The 20304-nt window shown below is 38.4% G+C and overlaps 1 protein-coding gene and 1 non-coding gene across 6 annotated transcripts in view; both read left to right on the top strand.

The window, feature by feature from the left end:
- The window catches only part of PLEKHA1 (pleckstrin homology domain containing A1), a 58673-nt gene that overhangs the window by 20084 nt on the left and 18285 nt on the right, over positions 1-20304 (top strand). For 4 of the 5 annotated variants that reach the window (XM_033130703.1, XM_033130706.1, XM_033130704.1 and 1 more), the window contains exons 4-6: positions 2439-2484; positions 10480-10577; positions 16370-16495. In XM_033130703.1, the coding sequence (XP_032986594.1) occupies positions 2439-2484; positions 10480-10577; positions 16370-16495 (270 nt within the window). The remainder of the gene's footprint in view (positions 1-2438; positions 2485-10479; positions 10578-16369; positions 16496-20304) is intronic. The other variant, XM_033130707.1, reaches the window with a different exon arrangement.
- On the top strand, positions 7177-7340 carry LOC117036479 (U1 spliceosomal RNA). The gene has a single exon (XR_004425378.1). It is a non-coding gene; the product is annotated as a U1 spliceosomal RNA (small nuclear RNA).

Below are 20304 nucleotides of genomic sequence, written 5' to 3'. Positions count from 1 at the left end.
TTATATTTACTTAAACTCTTTCTTGTTTTTAATTTCATAACCTTTGACTTTTTGTTTCTTTATGTTTTATTTTGAGGACAATGTGAACCATCTTCATGATGAAAGAATGATTTTTCCCTTCATTTTACTTTGTCTCTACTAATTTCTGTTTTCTTTGTTGATTTTTCTGGCATTTTTGCAATACCTGTTCCTTTAAAAAAATTAGATTTGGTAAAATTTAGATTTAGTTTTTTGTTTTTTTTAAAGATTTTTTATTGGGGAAGGGGAACAGGACTTATTGGGGTACAGTGTGTACTTCCAGGATTTTTTTTTTTTTTCCAAGTCAAGTTGTTGTCCTTTCAATCTTAGTTGTGGAGGGTGCCGTTCAGCTTCAAGTTGTTGTCCTTTCAGTCTTAGTTGTGGAGGGCACAGCTCAGCTCCAGGTCCAGTTGCCGTTGCTAGTTGCAGGGGGCACAGCCCACCATCCCTTGTGGGAGTTGAACCGGCAACCTTGTGGTTGAGAGGACGCACTCCAACCAACTGAGCCATTTGGGAGGCAGCTCAGCTCAAGGTGCCGTGTTCAATGTTAGTTGCAGGGGGCCGAGCCCACCATCCCTTGCGGGATTCAAGGAGTTGAACCGGCAACCTTGTGGTTGACAGCCCACTGGCCCATGTGGGAATCGAACTGGCAGCCTTCAGAGTTAGGAGCATGGAGTTCCAACTGCCTGAGCCACCAGGCCGGCCCTAGATTTAGTTTTTATCCTTATTTTCTTTTATTCATGCTTTGGGAACTGAGATAGAGATGCTGAGGAGAGCTAACAGCTCTGTGAGTTTTTTGTTTTACACGTTTGTTGACTTAAGATATGAGATGTGAAAAGTAGCAACACAATATGATTAAATAATACGTGTATGCATACTATGTTGCATATATTAGAATTTGTTAGCAAAGGTCTTCAACAGAGGACTAATTTGCAAGTGTTGCCTCTGTTTAAAAGATACTTTTATAAATACTTTATCAGTATAACAAAAGAGCGATGCATTCTCATTGACAAAAACAAAAACAAAAAACAAACTAGACCTTGGACAATAAAGATTACATATTTAAAGGGAAACATTATATTAAGGCCAATATTACGGAAATTTATAAGACAGATATTGTTTAAGTTTACCTCAAGTGCTCCTGTAAATTAAAACATTTACTAAATGGTTCAGGGTATCTTGCAGCTTAACTTCTATAGAGACTGTTATTAGCAAGCATAAAATTCCATTATAAAGTAAGTTCTAGATCCTCAGTTTGCCTGCAGTCTATGTGTACTGTAGTGTAAATACGCTGCTAGCATTTTTGGCTCTCGATGAGTGATGTGGAAAGGACTGTTTGATTGGAATAGGCATTTGAGGGGGAAATTGCCCATCAGCTTGTATCTTTTCAGTTACTTGTTGCCTGGTCTTTTTAAAAATGGGAGCCCTTTTGAAAAATAAGCTATTAACTAAGCAAGCAGGCTGACTGGCCAGCTGCTTTTCCTTTCTCCGTTGCTTTCCCCTTTAAAATATAACCTCTGTAGTTCTGTTAACTTTCATCTCTGTCCACAGCTTACGGAAGTTTGAATTGTACAGTTTGTACTCTGCTTTAGACATGCCACTTTTCCCCCCCAGAATTTATTCCTGGAACAGATTTCAGTGTGACTCAGAGCTGTGAATTCATAGTTGGGATCAGTCAGAAACCCCAGACGTAAGGTTGCTTTTGAAGACACAAAACAGATGCTACAAGCGTCGGTCCTGACCCGGGGCAGCAGCGTGGCAGTGGGCAGTGAATGGGCTCTACGAGAGCTCCTTTACTTAAAGGGATAGCAGCTCCGGTGCCGCTCATTGCTTCACCTTGTAAAAGGAACCCTGTGCTTCATTTAGCAAAGTGACCCCCTTATCCCTGGGTATTCTAATATACAAGAGGGGATCCAGTACCATTTTGATTTCCTCATTGCAGATTAATGCCTTCTGGATTTTTGGACTTTTAAGTGTACGATCTTCCCCTTGCCCACCATTATTTTTTCTTACAGTTCACAGCTAATTTACAAATCTACAATTTGGGAAGAATTCATAGTTTCTGTAGAGTATTCATTGAAGGTATTTTGAACATTATGTTAAACTAAAAATATTTATGTGTGTGACATAAACTTGAATTGTTTGCTTTCAATTTCTTCACATTTCCTTTGAAGAAAAAATAAGTTTGTTCAAAGAGAACATGGAAGTACCATTTGTTATAAACATCTTACAGTTGGGACCCATATCCTAGATTTAATTTGCATTTCTTTTTCAGTTGCCTTTCAAATTTAATTTTAGATGTGTGTGCCAAATGTGTGTGACTATTGGGAAATTATCCACATGGAAGTTTACAACATATTTAAGGCTGGTTATAGTAGCACATGAAGAAGTGAGTGACTTATCTCTCTCTTTCTTGTTAGGTTAGCGATGCAACTAAGCTAAGGCCAAAAGCTGAGTTCTGTTTTGGTAAGTAGCCATATTTTGTATGTTATATTTTAAGTTAGACTAATATAATTACACTATAGTGTGAAAGAAAATAGTCACTGAAAACTATACAACTAAAACCTAATGGCTAATGAATTATGCTAAGGCAAAGTCCCTTGAAACCACCATCTAAGGGAAGAAATCAAAGTGCTCCCATCACCTAAAGCCTGTCCTGTGTCCTGTCCTAGTCACAGCTTCCTCCCTCGACCCACATGTGTCATTGTCTAGGTCTTTATGGTCAGCACCTCCAGCGAGAGTTCAGGTGATTTTGTACTTTCTACCTTGTTTTATTCTATAGTAAATACATAATTAATGGGAACGATTTGGTTTTCTGGTTGTGGGTAATGGAAAGTTTACAGTTTGGGGTAATTGAGGGTATCTGGTTAGCTTGTTCATCAGACATTTGATGAATATCTAATATATGTTCACTGTGCTTGGCGCTGGGGCTATGAGAAGAGTAAGATGCAATTGCGGCCCTTCCGACCCTCACAGGCTGGTTGTCTCACTGATAGATACAATACCAGGAATTAGTGCATTGATTACAGTCACTAGATAAAGGAGTGGTCCATCTATTTGAAAAGCACAAAGGAAGCACTTCAAGTTCTTATTGGGGATCTTGGTAGTCGGAGTCACACTGAATGAAGAAGCCCTGGAGTTGGGGGCCAGCTAACCCTGGTCATCCCTGACCATTGGGGAGGAAAGGTGGGAGGACCTCATGGACAGGCACGCAGAGGAGAGATCGCGGTGTGTGTGGGGAACTGAGCGCGGAATGAAGCTGGAGGGCTGGTGAGAGACTAGAAAGGAGACAGGCAGGCAGAAGTTGGGATGTAATATGTTGACAGGTGATTTTTTTAAAAACAAGAGGTGAGAAATTAGCATCTAGAAAGTAGACATAAGGGTAGGTAGGCTTCTGTTTGTATGATTAAGAGCGTTTTGATGCAGGTAGATTACTTAAGTGGTTTTCAAACTACTACCCTAACGTTAGGGCCTGAGTTAGGGTGGATAAAGAAGGATGAAAAACATTAGAAGGAAAAGTGCAGGGACTTGGTGACTGGGTGTGTGGGAGTTGAGGGAAGAGAGGTGTCAGGTAGGTTTGCTTCAAGTAAAGAAATGAGGAATGAAGCAGAACGGGTTAGGTAGGGTAAAATGTTTGGTAACGAGTTTGACATGGTGGGAAACAGCCAAGTGGAATGTTCTGATGACAGTGATTGAGGACTGGATGGAGCTTGAAGGTGAAGAAGAATGGAGAAATTTGGAATCTTAAAATCGTGGGTGACAGTTGAAGCCAGGAGAATTGATTCACTCTCCTAGAGTATATTAGTGGACATTAGTGATGGAAGGGACAGAAGTTAGGACATCAGAAGGGACTATTTTACATTAAAGTCAAGATACTTCTTAGGGTAGAGTTGATGTTAAAGTTCTTTGTTCTCTTTTGCATGAGAAGGGCAGGTTTGTTCTGTAGGCAGTACGTTAGGGAGAGCATCTGATGGCGGTGATGAAAGTAGGGTATGATCAGTATGTGATAGAGTATTCAGAGAACCCTCTGTATTGCTTTTATCTCCACTAAGAAACTAAACAACAAAAGAAGCTATATACTTAACCACAAATGTGTAATTTTGGTTATGAAATCGGAAAATATCTCAGAGCCTTGTGAATGAAAGGCTGCTGTGGACAAGTCAAGTAACAGAACTTTGTATTTTAGAATTTGTAATGATACACACACTCTTGACAGTCTTTTTAATGCAAAATCTCAAACTTACGGTTTGAAGGAATAGGAATATATAGTAATAGATTAGATACTCAGTCATCGGGGTTGTATATGGGTGATTTTAGTTGGAACCAAAGGTTACGATTAGTTATTTATTGGTCTGCCAATAGTTTATTAGTTCTTCGCTACTAGAGAGGGTGGAGAAAAGATTCATAAAGGCCTGCCTTTAGCGGGAGACACTAGCATCTAAGATGGAAACCACCACTTCCATTCACAATGGCAACATAAAGACTTTTCCACCTCTGTTTCCTCCCAGATTGCCCCAAAACAATGAGAACAAGAAGTAAACTATGTTTGATGAAACTAGCAGATATCTGTAATCCACAGTGTAGAAAGATGGAAAGTGGAGGATGGAGGAATGGTAAACAACTCAGCGGAACAGAAGAAGAGACCAATGAAAAGCTAGCCATTTCAGTCCTTCCCACACTCCAGCTCTCGGTAGACTTAGGTACTGGGTATTGTCAAGGGAAGCAATGGTGAGGAGGGGCCGAAAAAGGGGACTTTGTTTGAACATCTATATAAGAAACAACCTGAGTCTCTACCTCCATCTGGCTCAGTCAGGCATCTACCCTTCACCCATCCCATCAGGAAATGGTATGTGTAGTAGCTCCAGAAATAGAATCAGTGAGTCTCTGTGCTTGGGGACACTAGTCCCAGATGAGGGGAGAGATGAGGCATGAAACTCAAAATAGGATTAAATGAAAATCTGCACACTGAATGCAACCTTTTCCTGTGTCCATCCCCAGAGCATTGGGCAGCCAGGTATAGGTGGAATAAGCATCTGAATACCTTAGAGAAGGGAGCTGTGGGTACTGACATCTGGGCATTTCTGCTGGAAGAGCTCGTTGTACAGTGGAGTCCACCAGTCAACAACCCTACATACATTCAAGAGAGCTTCCAATCAGTATCGTAGTATCTTGTTTTTAAATACGAATGGATAGCCCAAGATTATATGACATTTGAGGAGAGAGATCTATCGAATAGAAAAAGAAACATGAGACAATGCAAAATTCAGAAAACAAGTCAAAAAAATCTAAAAGAACAAAGACAAAGATAGGTAATAAATAAGAAAATTAGAGGTTCCATTAATCAAGTCCAACGTCTGACTGAGGAATGGATAGAGAAAGAATAGAGAAAATTGACAAATAAAATGATAAAATGCCTCATAACCATTTGGCCTATGATCAGTTGACCCCAGTTTGTGAGATGATTATTGTTTGCAGTCAAGCTAATATCTTTGCTTCAAGTTTTATCCATTCGAACTATCCGCTCCGATGGTAAAGATTTGAAATGAAATAAAGAAGCACTCGAGGAAAAGGTAGTAAGGACACAGACCTTTGGGATGTATTCATTACACACAAAACCCTTGCTTTAAAAACATGGCAACTTCCTGGTTTCGTACAGTTGTTTCTTTTTTTTAAATCAAAGTTTTATTTCTTTCTTTCCTTGTTCCCTCCCCCAACATGGCTAACATGCTACTTTTCAGTAATTTGCTTTACATTTTCCATGAGGCTTTCTTACTTGGAAATCTCCAGATGATGATAAAGAAGATCTATTTTGTCCCAGGCACTATGCTAGTTTCTTTATATACGTCATCTCCATCCCTCAAGGAAGAAATGGGTGGCATTCCGCCTCATAGATGAGAAAAAACGGGACTCAGAGAGACTAAATAATTTTTATAAGATGATACTGCCAATAAGTGTGTGACCTCGTCAGGTCTGACTGACTTCAGGCTCTGATTTTTTAACACCCATTATATCCCTGCCTCTTCCTGCCGTGAAATAATAAGACTTAAAGCACATGAATTTTATTCAGATTGCGAGTTGTGCTAAGAGTCCTTTTAGTGGTATATTTACTTCTCTTCTTTACCTTAAAAGAAGTCCTTACATAAATGCTATTCATTGAAAACCGTATGTATTAAGCACTTACTTTGTAGCAGGTGTAGTGTATTACTAAGTGCTTAGAGTTTCACTCTTCAGGTGCTCTAAGCAGATGTCCAAAACAGTTAGTTTTGAGAGGAAGAAGCCATTATGAGGAGAACTCAGCTTCAGCCTAAGCTGGGGAGAGATTATGAAAGGATGCTTTACTAATTGTTAGAAATTAAAAACATTAGCTAAATATTGACATTGTGCTAGTGAGTTACTAATTTATCTTAATTTTTATTTATGGCATTTATAATTTCTCCAGTATCTAATAAGGTATGAAAGAACTGATTTACAGTGTTTTAAATTTCTTTAGTTTCCAGACTAGTTGTTTTATAGCATTTCACAAGAAATGATTTGATTTCCTTTCTAATAGCTTCATCTCAATTCAAGGAAGCTCTTGTTTAGTGTCTTGGTCTCAGTTCCAATTTCAAAATCTTCTGCATTTGAGAAATAACTTCTTTTTCCTTGAGAACTTTCATTTCCCCTTTCCCTCATTCATATTCAACTGAATGCTAGTTTTTAAAATTTTGATGGAGATTTTTGGAAATTATTATTTTATTTCAAAAATTGCAACAGTGTAGCTATTCAGATGCCTTAACTCCTAGAATAAATAATGTATATGTTTTAAAAAATAAATGCATATGATGTATAATTAATAAGCTTTAATTCAAGAGTTGACTAGGGTAGTTTGTAGACAACTGTATATTTAGAGGTGGGCTTTGCTTTATACAAGTAGATAGTCACTAAAGGGGCATATATAAATTTAATTTCATAAAAGTTCCAAATGTACTAAGATTTTAAACAGAAAATACCGTGTTTTCCCAAAAATAAGACATAGCCGTACAATCAGCTCTAATGCATCTTTTGAAACAAAAATTAATATAAGACCCGGTCTTATTTTACTATAAGACCGGGTCTTATATAATGTAATATAATATAATATAAGATAGTATAATATAATATAATATAAGACTGGGTTTCATACTTACCTGGCAGGGGAGATACCATGATCACGAAGGTGGTTTTCCCAGGGCGAGGCTTATCCATTGCACTCCAGATGTGCTGACCCCTGCGATTCCCCCAAATGTGGGAAACTAGACTGCATAATTTGTGGTAGTGGGGGACTGCGTTTGTGCTCTCCCCTAAAAAAAAAAAAAAAAAAGACTGGGTCTTATATTAATTTTTGCTCTAAAAGACACATGAGAGCTGATTGCCTAGGTCTTATTTTCAGGGAAGCACAGTACATAATCTCTGCGGGAAAAAAGGGGTTTATTTTTATAATTTTGAGTTGGGGAGATTTTCTGTGTTTTATTTTTAATTAAAGTTTATTGGGGTGACAATTGTTAGTAAAGTTACATAGATTTCAGGTGTACAATTCTGTATTACATCATCTATAAATCACATTGTGTGTTCACCACCCAGAGGGCTGTTTCATTCTTCATTTCTTTTATTGAGTTCTTAATCTCCAGAAATTCTATTTGGTTCTTTTTTAAAATTTCAATCTCTTTGGTAAAATGTTCATTTTTTTTCTTTGATTGTGTTTCTGAGTTCATTAAACTGCCTGTCTGTGTTTTCTTGCATCTCGTTGAGTTTTTTAAGAACTGCAATCTTGAATTCTGTCATTTAAGTCACATATTTCCATGTCTTTAAGTTCATTTTCAGGATACTTCTCATTTTCTTTCTGAGCTGTCTTGTTGCCTTGGTTATTCATGGCCATAAGTGATTTATTATTTCTCTTCCTAGACATCTACAGGAGTGGCTTGTGCAACAGGTTGATAGGAAGAGGTCTTTCTTTTGTTTTCCAATACGTGTTTGTAGAATGTTTTATTTTCTCTCCTACTGCAGCCTTTTATTCTCTCTCACACTCTAGTGTTATATTTTCTCTGCACTATTCCAGCTTCTCACACAATGGGGGGATTCCCTGGAAGGTGGGCTTCTCTGTGAACAGTCGCCTGGGTTATAGGGCACCTCCTTCGTGGGGGATGTGGAGAGCTTTTGAAGTTCCAAAGCTCTTCCTGTACCAGATTCAGAGCCCGTATGTTTCAGCAGTTCTGTTTACTCCTGCAGGGATCCGCCCAGATAGGTGGGGCCAGGGGCGGGGTGAGGTGTGAGAGGTGTCCCAGAGCAATGGCAGCGACCACCACCACAGCCAGTCCTGCTTCCACAGCTCCCTCCCCTTTGCCGGAACTAGTTGGGCTGCAAATCTGTGTCTGCAGACCACAATTCTCAGAACTGCAAATATTCTGTTTTTTTGATCTGACACTGCCACTATTCCGCTTCTAGCACCGGGCAGGTGGGGGCAGGGTGAGCTCTGGGAGGATAGGGAGGGGACGGCTAGTCTCAGTGCCTAAGGCTTCCGTTCTCTGTGGCAGTGAGGGCTTAAACCACCGTTTTCAGCCTTCTTCCCTCAGTCTTTGCTCCGAGGTCTCTGCCTGAGCATTGGGTTCAGCTGTGTTATATGCTGCCCCCTCAGCCCTGTGGGCCATAAGCGGAGCCCCAGCAGTCCGAGTTCTTCCCTCTCCGGCAGCTGTGGTAGTTCCGGGATGCAGCGAGCTCGGAGCACTGAGCCAGGTCTGCGTCCTGCTCCAATGCGGCTCCATCTCCGCACTTTTCCCTTCCCTCCTCCCCCGCTCGCACGATTTGCCCACCTTTAGGTGAATTCAGTAGTGGGCCTCTTCGTCTTGCCTGTCTGCTGTGCAGGGAGTCCTTTGTGGAGTTATTGTTGTTCCATTTGTTTTAAATTCCAGGGGAGATTTGAAGAGGCTCACCTCACACTGCCATTTTTATGATTCCCTGGGGAGATTTTCTAAGTATGAAAGCAAGAGTCATTAAAGGAAAAGGAAAAGATTGATAGAATATTTCTGTTTGATAAAAGATACAGTGAACAAAGCGAAAAGACAAATGACAAACTAGAAAAAGTACTTGAAATAAAACAGAAAGGATTAATATAAAAGCTCTTATAAATCAATAAAAAAATAAATGAACAACTCAGTAGAAATGAGTAAAGAAAATACACAAAGCTCACAGAACAAATACGTGTGGCCAATAAAACATAAAACTAGTTCATCTCAATAATCAAAGACATTCAAATCTAAACAAGGTAGAATAATTCACTGAATAGGTAGTCAGAGAATGCTGTATTAATCAGGGGCCAGTCCGAAAAACACCAGGAAATTTGTTACAGGGAATTGATAACTGATATAGTGGAAGGCTGAAAAAAACACAAAGGGAATGCTGAAGTAACCTAAACCACAAATTAGAAACTGAGTGAGGCAGCTATCACCCCCAGGGCTGGAGAGACTAAAGGAAGAGGTAGTATTACCAGAACCTTTGGAGGAGGGGCCACCATGGAGTTACCGTGTTTCCCCAAAAATAAGACCTAACCAGAAAATAAGCCCTTGCATGATTTTTCAGGGTAACATCCCCTGAACATAAGCCCTAATGCGTCTTTTGGAACAAAAATTAATATAAGACCCGGTCTTATTTTCGGGGAAACACAGTAGTGACTGATGTGTGATGGGACTGCAAGGCTGGTGTAGGGAGCAGAAGTAGCTGGTTGTGTGTGCTGGGGCTGCTGCAGCTGGAGGGAGGTCAGCAAGAGCAGGGATGTGAAAGAGTCCCCTCTCCTCACCTCTCCCAAGATCAGTATCCCATCAGTACCCCATTAGCAGAACATGACCCCAGCTAGCAACCAACGCTAGGAAGTAATTGTTTGCAGACTCCCGGCCCCAATGTCACAAAGCCTTGGGAAGCTGCAGACGTATACAGAAGTAGCACAGGTGCGAATAGCCAGTGCTGGTGAGGAGTATTAGATGAAAGAGTTCTGTGCATACACTAGTGGTAGGAATATAAAGGGATTCAACATTTTGGGAAACAATTTGCCAATATCTGTACAAATTTTTAATGTGAATTCCCTTTGATTCAATAAGTCTATGTTAAGAAATTTATCCTATAGAAATGCTAGCCCAAGCATGGAGAAATGTAGGTATATGATATTTCATTGGGATAATTCCAAAAATTGGAAATAGCCTAAATGTCTATCATTAGGGGATTGGCTAAATACATTGTGGTATTTTCATTTAATGAAAAACGTGGCCATTAAAAATAAAGTTTTACCTATGTTATTGAGTGATAATAGCAGTATTATATGTGGTCTAACATTTTGTCAAATCTGAGAGAGTCACAGTTTTGAACCTGGCATAGTTTTTCAGCTGCTGCAAACATAAACTTAGAGGTAACAAGTGCAAAATTTCGTGTGTTGTAGTTTATTTTTTCTCTCAACAGTTATGAATGCAGGGATGAGGAAATATTTCCTACAAGCTAATGATCAGCAGGACCTAGTAGAATGGGTAAATGTGTTGAACAAAGCTATAAAAATTACAGTAAGTATTTTTTTTTTTTAATTTTTAATGTCTGGAAGTAATCTTTACATTTTGAAAATACACCTACTGAATAATAATTGCATTACCAATAGGCTGCATACTCAAAGTTTATTTAAAAGACAGGCGTATATAATGTGGATACATTTTCTTGTGCTTGGTGTATCTGGGCCCTCAAAATCAGCCCATAAATGCCTTTTTAACACATTATATGCACATTATATGATAAGGGTGTACACTACTCTAGATTTTAACTACTGCTTACAGTAATGTTTGTATTATTGTAGGGGAAAATGCATGGTAGAGTTCTACCTTGAGGATATGTTTTCCGCCCCGGAGTAGAATAAGAGGCTTCCTGCTACCTGCACCAGTAATAGAAGTAGGCATTCCTGTCTTCTAAGTCATGACTGGGATTCGTGTTTCATAGGGTAGAAGTTGAAGATAGGCGCAGGACGGGTGAAGGGCTTAGAAATGAGGAACAGGGTTAGGGACTGATTTGAAGAGCTGTGGCAGCCAGAGGGTCCTGCCCACGTGGCCCTTGGGCAGTTTGTCTTAGGCTCTAAACTTGTAGCAGCGCCCACTTTTTCCCCTGGGTTCCAGAGCTTGCTACCCTCCCACTCTTTTTCTATGCTACAATTTCCTGCTGCCAACCGGCCCTCTCTTTTTGATTTTCTGATAAACATTAATATGTATTGATTATTTACAGTGTGCCAGGCCTTGCACTGAGGTTTTACCTAAGTTACCTGTAAGAGTGAGGCTTAGGAGGAGTAACTTGCACAGGTTTCATAGCTGGTAAGTGGTGGAGCTGTGACCCTAACCCAGTCTGACTCCGGAGCCTGACTCTGGAGCACATGCCTCACTGCTGCCTGAGAAAAGAGCTCTTTCCTTATTCTCTGTCCCTAAAGCAGAAAAACACTTTTCTGCAAGAGCTTACGACTGATGATGATAAGCAAGTACAGGTTCTGTTCCCTGATTATATTTCTTACCTTCTTCCTCCTGACACACTGGGAGAAAAGGACATAGTAGGCTCATGTGGAAAAGCCCAGGAAGGAATTCCTGTGTGAGCTTCCTGTAAATTGAAGTGTGTTCACTAAAGTGCAGTTATTTTACTGACCCCAAACAGCTTATTCTCAAAACACATGTCCTGAAAGTCAGCATATGTTAGTCACTTGTTAGTTTCCATCATGGATTCCATATTTACATCACAACACAGTAAAGAGTTAACATAACTGAAGCTGTGCTCAGCGCTAAGTCGAATTTTTGGTCTTGCACCAGAACAGCTTGTAACCACATGACAGAAAACACCCACGCACCGCATCTGATCTGTACATGAAGTAGAAGTTATTTTAGGTTTGTGCAGTTTCAGGAAAGCAATTTTTTGAACAAATTCAGAAGTAGATAGTCTTAAAAAGTTTTTACTGGTTGCTTTTAACTCTTCTAATAAATACTCCCTATTTGGAAAATTTCTGTAGAAAGACAATATCTAGTAATTTTATGAATTAATTCATTTTTTACAATTTGCAATAAAAAGCAGCACTGATTTCTTAGCACTTTAAGAAAAAAGGTAGTGACTGGTCTCAGGCTTTTCACCATTTGAGTCAGTGGTATAAAAACGATCTTATACATATGACACTGTTAAGCTTATTTGATGCAAGAGAAACTGATGAGGGATTGGTTAATGCTTCAAAAGTATGCAGACTTAAATAGCTTTTATAGTCTTGCAGCTTTGTTTTACATGTTGAATTTTTATATTTTTTCAAGATAAATCCATTGGTATTCTTGTTTTTATACTTCAAATTTAGAGAATATAAATATATAAGATATAAAAATCCTTAGCATATCAAAAAAGTGGTAACTACGAGTATATTAAAGTAAATATAGAATGGACAGCACTCAACTAAAAGTCATTTTTATAGAGATACACATTTAACTCATAGGATAGCAATGGCAGAATTTTCCATGCTTTAATAAGATACATTTTATTTAATTTTAGCCCTTAAAAAATCTTAGCAGTTTTAATTTCATAGGCATTTTATACATGTCCATGTTATTGGGGTGTGATATCTCTAGTTTGTCATACTTCCCTATGGAAATTGCTGATGATTTACATGTAGATTTCTCTGAAAAATTGGAGTTTACATTTGAGTATATGTGCAGTTTGCCTTTGTATGGAATCACTCCAAATGATGATTTCGTCAACTGTAATTTATTGGCATGAAGAGGACACTGTGACATACAAACTTAAGATTGTCGGAAATCCAAAATGAGATTTGGAAGTATGTAGTTTCAGAATAGGTGTGGGTGGTTACAGCTAGAGACTGTGAGGGAATGGGGATTATTTCCATGCTTCCTGGTTGTAGTACCTTGCCCATCTTAATGGCCTCTCCTCTGTCTCGCTTTCGAAGTCTGTGTGAATGTGTGATGATGGCTGCCTTTAAAATATTCTTTTCTCCTTATTGAAAACAAAAGAAAAAAAGAGTAGTAGTAGAGGAACCAGTTCTGCACTTATCAGTGACTAAAGTTTGGAAAATCAAATTTTAAAGTATTTTTTCAGCTATTCATTTATATTAACAACAATATAGATATAGTGGTCTCTGGCCCATTATTATTAAGAAATGTCCAAGATGTATATGGTGTATTCCTAGAAAGAAACCCACTCTTTTTTAAAATAGTGTCTTTTTCCACCAAAGATTTTAATTTAAAAGGAATATTAGATTTTAATCTAAAAATTAATGTTTTAAAAATTGTGGCAGAATTCCACACTTTTTTATAATTTGCAATTGGGAGCAAGTAGAGGAGGCTGAATACAGGACTTTGGTCCTCACAGACTAGTGTATGTGCCCCAGAGTGCCAGGCCTTACTTCCACTTTATATTCGAGTGTTTCAACTGGCACGTCAGGGGTAGAACCCTCAGAAAGATCATAATACCCAGGAGTTTGTGTGTAAACATTTTAGGTTTCAGTCCTCAAGCTCTGTCATTAATCTTCATTTTGTTTATCCCTCTATTCTCTAGTCATTTTTTTTTACCTTTAATTACTATCAGAATTTCCTATTATTAGGATCACATGTAAATGCCTGCTAAAAATACATTCACATCTCTCAAAAGCAGTCACAATAAAAAGGATTGAAAGCAAGGGAGAGAGAGAAAGGCGGTAGGCAGTGACACCAAGCCAGTGCAGTGTGTTTGATACTTGCTGTTTGCCTGGTGAGTCACTTTTCTGATTCTCATTGAATGGTGGCTGGCTTTTTTTTTTTTGGGGGGGGGTGGAGGTGCAGGGTACTAAAAATGTGTTTTTTAATGGCTGAATTTAGACTAATTTTCATTCAGAATTTTACAGAAAGTTACCACATTCATGGGTATTTTGCTTGTATAAGGTGATTATAATTTAGCTATTTTTATTATAAAATGCAATTCTGAGTTAATTCTTAAACTCTGTCATTTATTTAGCATTTAATTTTATTGTAAGGACAAATGAGTCGCGTTGGACTTAACAGCACAGGCAAAGATTTTTAATAGTAACTCATTTCTGGAAGGAAAATGGAAAAACCAATATAAATTTCATTGTATATTTTAGGGTGATATTAAAGGTTTTTCTTAGGAAATTCTCGTACATGACTAAACTCAATTTCTTGAAAGAGGGAATAATGACTTTTCACATGGCTCACCTTTTAACAGCACGTTTCAGCTCATACAGTTGAATGGTTAATTTTCTCGGTTGTCAAATTGTCTTAATGCTGTTTTCTGTCTTTAATGGGATGCCTTGGCCATGTTTTCTGTATCCAAATAATTTAAATACATGATGCTGTTCATTAGAAAACACCGTGGGCTTCTTAGTGAAATGTTTGTGGGTGTTGTATCCTTTGCAGCCCGTTCACACGTATGTATTTGTGCGAATCTTTTCAAGTAAAATTTGTCCATTGTCACACTCCAAAACATGCAAACTCTTAGGAAAACAACTCTTGGAAGAATTCAGGAGGCGTTCCCCTTCAGGATGCATTTCTCTTCCTTTCCTTTCCTACTTCTCGCTCTCTTGTTTCTGCCAGTGACTGGCATTGTCCTGTAAATACGGATGAGAGGGGGGAGGGTTGGGTTTGAGGCCTGGGGAGAAAGCCTTGACGAGAAGCATCTTAAGGGTCATGGGATTGGGAAGGAGAGAAGAGGGAGTTCCAGAAGTCACCCGAGACAAGTTATCTCTGCCCGTAAATTACATTTATGTGGATTGGGATCTGCTACAGCTCAGTGTCCTCATACACACACAGACCATGTTGGCCCAGTCGTTTGCAAGAGGCTTCTTTGTAAAGCCTTGTCTGCCAACACTGTCGTCTACCTGCTTTTCCAACAAACCCGGTGGGAGTAGCCTCATAAAAGAGCACAGTCTTTGGAGCAGTGTTTCTCAAAGTGTGGTTTATAAAACACCTACCTCCGAAAAACCTGGTATTCCTGCTTCAGGCACAGTTTTGTGGACTGCACTGTAGATGTACTGAATCAGAATTTCTGGATGTGGAGCCTGGGAACCTGAAGTTTTTAATGCTGTTCCTGGGTGAGACTTCACTCACACTAAAGCTCAAGAAACCTCGCTGCTTTGGAATCGTTAATTAATAGTTTGGATTTTTGAATGCAGTGTGAATGGTGTTCCCTGAAGCTGCCAGGACCCTGTAACAGGGGTTAACTGTATGACAGACAAGTTACTTATTACTTAATTTTCAATGAAATGTTTTTACACCACTACTCCTGTGCTTGTCGGTAATATTTGTCACAGTGTTTCTGAAAGAATGCAAGATCCTCAAATGCCCTTTAATCTTTGGAGATGGAGAGAGGTTAAATATCACGTTCAGCATCATAATTGGTGCTGAGCCTATTTCACTACGTTTTATTCAAAGCCTTAAAAATTTTATAATTCAAATAGAGACTATATGAAACAGTCTGTTGACAGGAATAGTGATTAAGCAAGTACCTTATTCCCTGAGTAAGCCACATAAGAAAAACTAAAATGTATGTTAAACATTTGCAATGATTTTGATTGCACTTTAGTGAGGTGTTAACATATGAAATTCTGCTGCTGTCACAGTCATTGTTTGTTTATACTTGTGAGTGATTTATCACTGATACAAGTATTGGAATTCCTTTTTAGAATTCCTAATAAGTTTTAAGTTAATTTGAACATTTTGACTTTTAATTTATGTTAAATATTCTGTTTTCCTGCTGATTTTGGATTCATCCATTGAGTCAGTCTTTCAGCATTTGTTGACTGCTTAGTATGTGCTCAGGAATACACTGTCCTGAAGCCAGTACTGAGGACTTGCCACAGTCCCCACCCTCAGGGACAGTGCAGTCTTGGGTAGGAAAGGAGGGAAGGGAAAGCTAACAGCACCGAGCTGCAGGACAGTGTTAAGTGCTCTGATAAACAGGGGTGTCATACATATAGTGGTTGAGTGTGGAAGAGAGTTGCACAAACTTAGGTGGAACATAGTACAGCCAGGATGTAAACCTACATTCCCTAATACCTGAGCCTCTGTTTTCTTACCACTACTATGTAAGTACCGCCCTATGCATAGGGTTGGACAGGAGGATTCAATGAGAAAATGTATGAAATAGCACTCAGTAAATAATGGCTGTATTATGCAGTATTACAGAAGAATTTGTATGAGAACTTAAAGGGGTATATCCACATATACTGTCAATAATTTTTTAAAATGTTAGTTACGTAAATAGACTATTAGTTGGAAATTCTGGGATAAAAGAGGGTATCATGTAATGCTGGTTGCAAAGCCATGCATTTGACTTATTATTTTAGGTACCAAAGCAGTCAGACTCACAGCCTCATTCTGATAACCTGAGTCGCCAAGGTGAATGTGGGAAGAAGCAGGTGTCTTACAGAACTGACATTGTTGGTGGTGTACCCATCATCACCCCAACTCAGGTAATGAATTAATTCTTCTATTGTGTGATGATGTAATTACTGTATATTGATTCTGTATTGTTAGCCAAACTAAAACATCTTCACTGAATTAACAGTCAGTACAAAAAAACCTGTTTCTTATTTCAAAAGTGTTTATTGTAAAAAAATTTGAAAATCACAAATAAATGAGCCTTTTTTTCTGTATACTTTTGCCCCTAGAAAAGAGATAACAGTTGAACCTTGAACAACACAGTCTGAACTGCACAAGTCCATATATATGCAGATTTTTCCAGTAAACACCTGTACCGTTTGTCACCCATGGTTGGGAATCCTCTGATGCAGAGGGCTGGTTATCTGCATTCATCTCCGCCATTGTATGTAGAGAACTTGAGCATCCTTGGATTTCGGTGTCTGCAGGGGGTCCTGAAACCAATCCCCTGCAGATACTGAGGGACAGCTAAGTTTTGGGGTGCCCTAACCCCCACGTTGTGCAAGGGTCAGCTGTAGTTTGTAAACAGCTTTTTTAAACTTACATCTCAAACATTTTTTAAGTCATCATCAAGAATTATTCTTCATCATTTTTAATGATTTTGTAGTAGTTTTACCATGAATTGACACAATTTACAAATCCACTGTTGTTGGACTGAGTTCTTTTTCCTTTCGTTTTCTTTTTTTAAAATAAACAATGTGAGTAGGAAAAACCCACTCTTCCTCCCGTGTGTTTCTTCTCTACTCTCACACTACTGCCACACTCACAACACTTCTGACACCACATGTGTGGATTGCCCCCCGCCCCCCCCCAGTAAGCAATTCTGTGGTACCAGCTGGGTATCCTGCTGTTTAACTCAATTCTGACCTGTCTACATGGACCTCTGAGGTCAAGGGCTCAGTCCCACAAGACTGCCCCACCCCCGCCCTTCAGATGGCAGTTACAAGTCCAGGTTGTTGTCACCTGTGCTCCTGACTCATGGACTATAAATCAAAGGTTCCCACAACTCCCTCCTTGGGTTCAGTTAATTAGCTAAAGCAGCTTACAGAACTCAGGAAAACAGTTTCCTTACTGTTTACCGGTTTCTTATAAAAAGATATGATAAAGGATACAGATGAACATTCAGATGGAAGAGGTACTTAGGGCAGAATATGTGGGGAGGGGCATGGAGCTTCCATGCCCTTTCTGGGCACATCCCTCTCCCAGCACCTCCACAAGTTCACCAACCCCTAAGCTATTCAAACCCACGCTCGCTCCATTTCTAGCCGCTCTCTCCTCTCTGGAGAATGGGGAATGGGCTGAAAATTCCACACTTCCAGTTATGGCTTAGTCTTTCTGGTGACCAGCCCCTTCTCACCAACAGTCACCTGGTTAAAACAAAAGACATTGCTGTCACCCAGGAAGTTCCAGGGGCTTTAGGAACTTTGTCAGGAACTGGGATCAAACACCATATATTAGAACAAAAGATGCTCCTGGTGCTCTTATCACTGAGGAAATTAAAGGGGTTTAGGAGCCCTGTGCTAGAAACCTGGGGCAGAGACCATCGTATATATTTTCTATTATCATAAATGCTACGATTAATATTTTTGTACCATGAATTTTAGAGACAGAGTTAACATTTTTTAAAGGATAAATTCCTAGAAATAAAATTGCCAAGTCAAAAGTATTTGTGAATAAAGTGTAATTTTTCAAACCTGTTTTTCAACAACTTGGCCTACGTGAGCCGAGCAAAGGACTGGCATTTTGACTCAATCCTGTCCCTAAAATACTGATATGGTATGTTAAATCTTAAGTGGGTGTTAGGAAAAACACATTTATAAACAAAGTTGTGATGAAATTAAAACTTTTGTCTGAGCTTAAATTTCTTGTATTGCTATTGAGTGAATGAGTTTGTAATATTAATTAAATTACTAGCAGTGGAGAAAAAAAGAATTTTAAAGTAACTGTTACTCCCAGTGTTGGGCATTTTCATTACCTGTGTGCCTTTTTGAACATAGAAGACTTGGGCGCTTTACAAACCGTTAAAATCCAAGCATATTATCCACCATACTTTTCAGGTCTTTTGTCAGGGGAGAGTGATTAGCAGAAAGAGAATTCTTACTAAAGTAAATAATCATTGGGGCCTACACCCTAATCCTGACTACCATGCCTCTTAGGCTGGGAACCCTGGCCGCTCCTCACATTCAGTCCTCACCACAATTCTAGGTGAGGGAAAAAAATAAAATAAATAAAATTATTATTATTATTATCGAGTGTTTTCTTTATGCTAGGCAAAGGATATATTAGTGAGCAAAAAAAATCCATGCTTTAGTGGGAGGTTACGTTGTTCATCAAAGTTCAATAAAAAGTAATGTAGGATTTTGTGTGTATGTTTATGTTTTTACTTTTTGAAAAGTAATGATTTTAACCTATAAGACTTCTTGTTAAGATATAGCTAGACTAAGCTGCTTTCTCCTGTATTATGTCTTGTGTAGGACATAAGGGATAATAAGACAGTTTATTTATAGTTGTATTGAGATATTATAGTTATTTGTAGCTGGTTGTTTTAATTTTGTGTAGAATTAAGATTTTGTTGTGTTTTAATTTTGATATAGATTATTTAGTAGGTTCTAAGATTCTGTGGCAGTTTCTATATTAAAAATGATCCCAAAGAATATTATTGCTTTATCATTTTACAGTATAGTTTATTGAATTATGAAGTAATTTATACTCATTATAAAAGCATTTAGATGATATATTATTCAGAAAATGTCAAATAAATCTCATTTGCATGATTAATTTATTCAGTACCTGTTGGGTTAACATTGAGTTAAGTGCTGGGATTACAAAATTAAGTACATAATTAGTGCTGTTGACGTGTTTAAATGTAGGACAGATTGAAAATTCCTCCAGTTATTATTCGAGTACTTAGTTTTTCTCTTGAAATTTAGGCATTCTTGAAAAGACACCTTTGGTTGATGTGTGTAGTGTAGATTATCACGTGTTGTATATTAATAAATAAGCAGGAAGCTAATGCTTTGGGGGACATGAAAACTTGAGTATAGTCAGTTTTTTAAAAAGCACTGGACTTAACATGTAAAAAAATAAAATTACAACACTTTTGGAAAAGAACAAAGGAGAAAACCTTCAAGATCTAGTAGCAGGCAAAGTATCTTTAGACTTGATATCAAAAGCACAATCCATAAAAGGAAAAAATTGATAAATTTGACCTCATCAAAATTAAAAATGTTTGCTCTGTGTAAGACCCTGTTAAGGGAATGAAAAGAAAAGCTCTATGCTGGGAGACAATATTTGCAAACTGCATATCCAACAAAGCACTTTTATCTAGAGTATATAAAGAACTCCACAGTAAAACAAACAATTCAATTAGAAAGTAGGCAAAATTCATGAACAGAAGTTTCATGAAAAGATAAAAGATACACAAATGGCAATTAAGCACTAGAAAGGATGTTTACCATCATTAGCCAGTAGGGAAATGCAAATGAAGACCACAGTGAGATACCACTGCACACCTATTGCACTATGAGAATGACGCATCTTAAAATCAGTGATGACAAACGCTGACAAGGATGAGGAGAAACTGAACCACGCATAAATTGCTGGTGGAATGTAAAATAGTACAGCCACTTTGAAAAAAGGTTTGGCAGATTTTTATAAAACTAAATTTGCAATTAATATATGACCCAGTATTTACACTCGTAGGCATTTATTTTAGAGAAATAAAGACTTATGGTTACACAAAACCCGTATGTGAAAGTTCATAGCAGCGTTTTTCCAAATAGCCGAAAATAGAAACAGCTCGCGTGCTTCTTAATGGGTGAATGGTTAAAAACTGGCACAT

This window comes from Rhinolophus ferrumequinum, chromosome 16 (assembly GCF_004115265.2).
Source record: "Rhinolophus ferrumequinum isolate MPI-CBG mRhiFer1 chromosome 16, mRhiFer1_v1.p, whole genome shotgun sequence".
Classification (NCBI taxonomy): domain Eukaryota; kingdom Metazoa; phylum Chordata; class Mammalia; order Chiroptera; family Rhinolophidae; genus Rhinolophus; species Rhinolophus ferrumequinum.
The sequence above is the reverse complement of the archived record's forward strand: the minus strand, read 5'-3'. Positions and strand labels throughout refer to the sequence as shown.